We start from the raw sequence: 3,203 nt of genomic DNA, 5'->3' as shown, positions 1-3,203 counted from the left end.
TTCGTACATTTCTAGTATTTCTGAAGACTATTTACATATATTCAAGACTCAAATCAATCCCCCAAATTCCCCACCTGTCCCTTTAACTCCTAATTAGCTGAGTTTGTGATATTTTTGTAGAGAAATACCCATGTAAAGATAATATCTGTCAACAGATCTGTATAATATCTCACACGACGGATAACTCTGGACTGGGATATCGATGTTTGTGTGGGGCAGGGTACCAGCTTGCGGATAATTCCATCAACTGCACAAGTATGTATGATTTTATTTTTAAAATTTCCCTTATTGTACACTGCTTGGCTTTGCCCGTCTTCATTAGCCCAATCGGATGCAGAAAAGCAGAATGTTAAACTATTTTTGGTGCAGACACACGATTGGTCCAGAACGAACGGATCTGCATTTTAATCAATTTACTTTTTCACTTTTTATACGCCCACATCGTAAAGTTGAAATCATCCTCCGCAAAAACAGAAAACCCAGAACGAACAGATCTGCATTTTATTCAAATTACTTTTTCACTTTTTTTGTAGAGATCGATAAATTTATATTATTTGCCTCAATGCATGCCGTACGAGGTATTCCTGTAGAAGAATCAGACACGTATTCCGTGGATGCCATACAACCAATCATCGGACCAAGTCGAGGCCGTAATGGCCGAAACTACGTAGCAGTTGACTATATAGCTGAAAATGAAACCGTATTTTTTTCTGATGTTCGAAATCTTGTTATTTATCAAGGAAAGTTAGGTGATTCAGGTAAGTTAGTTTGATATCTTCGGCCTGGCGTAAGAAAGTTTCTAACTTTCAATTCTTTTGCCTGGTCAACTTTAAAAAAAAACTTGGTCGTGTTTCTCAAAATATGTAATGATGATTATGTTCATTTATAATTGATATACTTCCTCATGTGAGCAGTTTTGTACCAGGCAGGGTATGCTTACTCTTCTAGACACCTGATATCACTTTTCATTATGAAATACTTACTCACATATAATTGATATACTTCCTCATGTGAGCAGTTTTGTACCAGGCAGGGTATGCTTACTCTTCTAGACACCTGATACCACTTTTCATTATGAAATACTTACTCACATATAATTGATATACTTCCTCATGTGAGCAGTTTTGTACCAGGCAGGGTATGCTTACTCTTCTAGACACCTGATACCACTTTTCATTATGAAATACTTACTCACATATAATTGATATACTTCCTCATGTGAGCAGTTTTGTACCAGGCAGGGTATGCTTACTCTTCTAGACACCTGATACCACTTTTCATTATGAAATACTTACTCACTTATCATTGATATACTTCCTCATGTGAGCAGTTTTGTACCAGGCAGGGTATGCTTACTCTTCTAGACACCTGATACCACTTTTCATTATGAAATACTTACTCACATATAATTGATATACTTCCTCATGTGAGCAGTTTTGTACCAGGCAGGGTATGCTTACTCTTCTAGACACCTGATACCACTTTTCATTATGAAATACTTACTCACTTATCATTGATATACTTCCTCATGTGAGCAGTTTTGTACCAGGCAGGGTATGCTTACTCTTCTAGACACCTGATACCACTTTTCATTATGAAATACTTACTCACTTATCATTGATATACTTCCTCATGTGAGCAGTTTTGTGCCAGACAGGGTATGCCTACTCTTCTAGACACCTGATACCACTTTTCATTATGAAATACTTACTCACTTATCATTGATATACTTCCTCATGTGAGCAGTTTTGTGCCAGACAGGGTATGCCTACTCTTCTAGACACCTGATACCACTTTTCATTGTGAAATACTTACTCACTTATCATTGATATACTTCCTCATGTGAAAAGTTCATTACCTGCTACCAATGTTTCGCTAAAATGTTTGGATTTTCGGGTGCAGAAAAGTAGTACGTAAAACTCAATTTCATTTTGGTTTGCAATTTTATAATGCATTCCCTTTGGTTGTCCGTCTTCATGAAATGAAACAGGTTTCCGAAAGTAAGATGAATAACTCTTGATGTTCGTTTCATGTCAGTTTCATGTTGGATTAATGATTATCCATGTTCTTTCATGTTCATTCATAATGGTTTCATGTTCTTTTTATGGTCATTTCATGTTTGTTTCATGTTGGATTCATGTTCATTTCATTTTAATTCATAATCGTTTCATGTTCATTTCATGTTGGATTCATGTTCATTAATGTTCATTTCATGTTGGTTCATGTTCGTTTCATGTTCATTCATGTTCATTCTGTTTTCATTTCATGTTCATTCATGTTCATTCTGTTTGATTTTTAGATCCAGTCCCACTAGTTGTTAACAGTATTAGAACAGTAGAAGGTCTGTCAGTAGACTGGATGTCCAAGAATTTGTATTTTACCGATTATGCTCAGAGAACAGTGTCTGTGGTCCGAATCGAACAGCCTGGAGACAGACGTGACATCATCAAAGACTTGGGAAATCCCAGATCTATTGTTGTCAACCCCTTAAAAGGGTAGGTTTTTTAACAAAATATATTATGACCCCTCGGTGTAAGGTGGACAATTCTGTCGCCCCTGCTACATTTGGGCTAACATGGAAAAAGTCGTTCAGATGGGACAGTAAACTTAGGCCCCGTGTGCTAAAGTCTGTGTACGTTAAAGATCCCTCGACAGTTGGAAATTGGTAAAGAGTTGCTATCATGGCTAAATTTCCCTCATTGAACACTGCATGGCGTTTCCTGTCTTCATTAGCCCAATCTGGTGCAGAATTCATTTGATTTGTGATTCCTGCAATTCTACTAGATGACGTCACTAATTGCCAAGGGCCTTATGTGATATTTTGCGATAGTAAAGGCATCAAACACTTAGTTTTAGTGGAATTGCAGGAACCACAGACATCTGATTGAAAATTGGAATGATGTAAATTGATGCTATCAGTGTCCCTGATACAAATAAAAAATTTAGAAAACCTCTTTACAATCTCTTTAACAAGAACCACAGACGTCTGATTGAAAATTGGAATGGTGTAAATTGATGCTATCAGTGTCCCTGATACACATAAAACATTTAGAAAACCTCTTTACAATCTCTTTAACAAGAACCACAGACGTCTGATTGAAAATTAGAATGATGTAAATTGATGCTATCAGTGTCTCTAATACACATAAAAAATTTAGAAAACCTCTTTACAATCTCTTTAACAAGAACCACAGACGTCTGAT

The 3,203-nt window shown here is 36.4% G+C and overlaps 1 protein-coding gene across 1 annotated transcript in view; it reads left to right on the top strand.

The window, feature by feature from the left end:
- Positions 1-3,203, top strand: part of LOTGIDRAFT_175728 (hypothetical protein) — a gene marked incomplete at both ends in the record, with an annotated part of 32,984 nt that overhangs the window by 13,895 nt on the left and 15,886 nt on the right. Inside the window, 2 exons of the mRNA XM_009058949.1 lie at positions 534-758; positions 2,300-2,341. Of these exons, the coding sequence (XP_009057197.1) occupies positions 534-758; positions 2,300-2,341 (267 nt within the window). The remainder of the gene's footprint in view (positions 1-533; positions 759-2,299; positions 2,342-3,203) is intronic.

The sequence above is a fragment of the Lottia gigantea genome (genome assembly GCF_000327385.1).
Source record: "Lottia gigantea unplaced genomic scaffold LOTGIsca_361, whole genome shotgun sequence".
Classification (NCBI taxonomy): Eukaryota; Metazoa; Mollusca; class Gastropoda; family Lottiidae; genus Lottia; species Lottia gigantea.
Note: the sequence above shows the minus strand (reverse complement) of the source record. Positions and strands in the feature narration are given on the sequence as shown.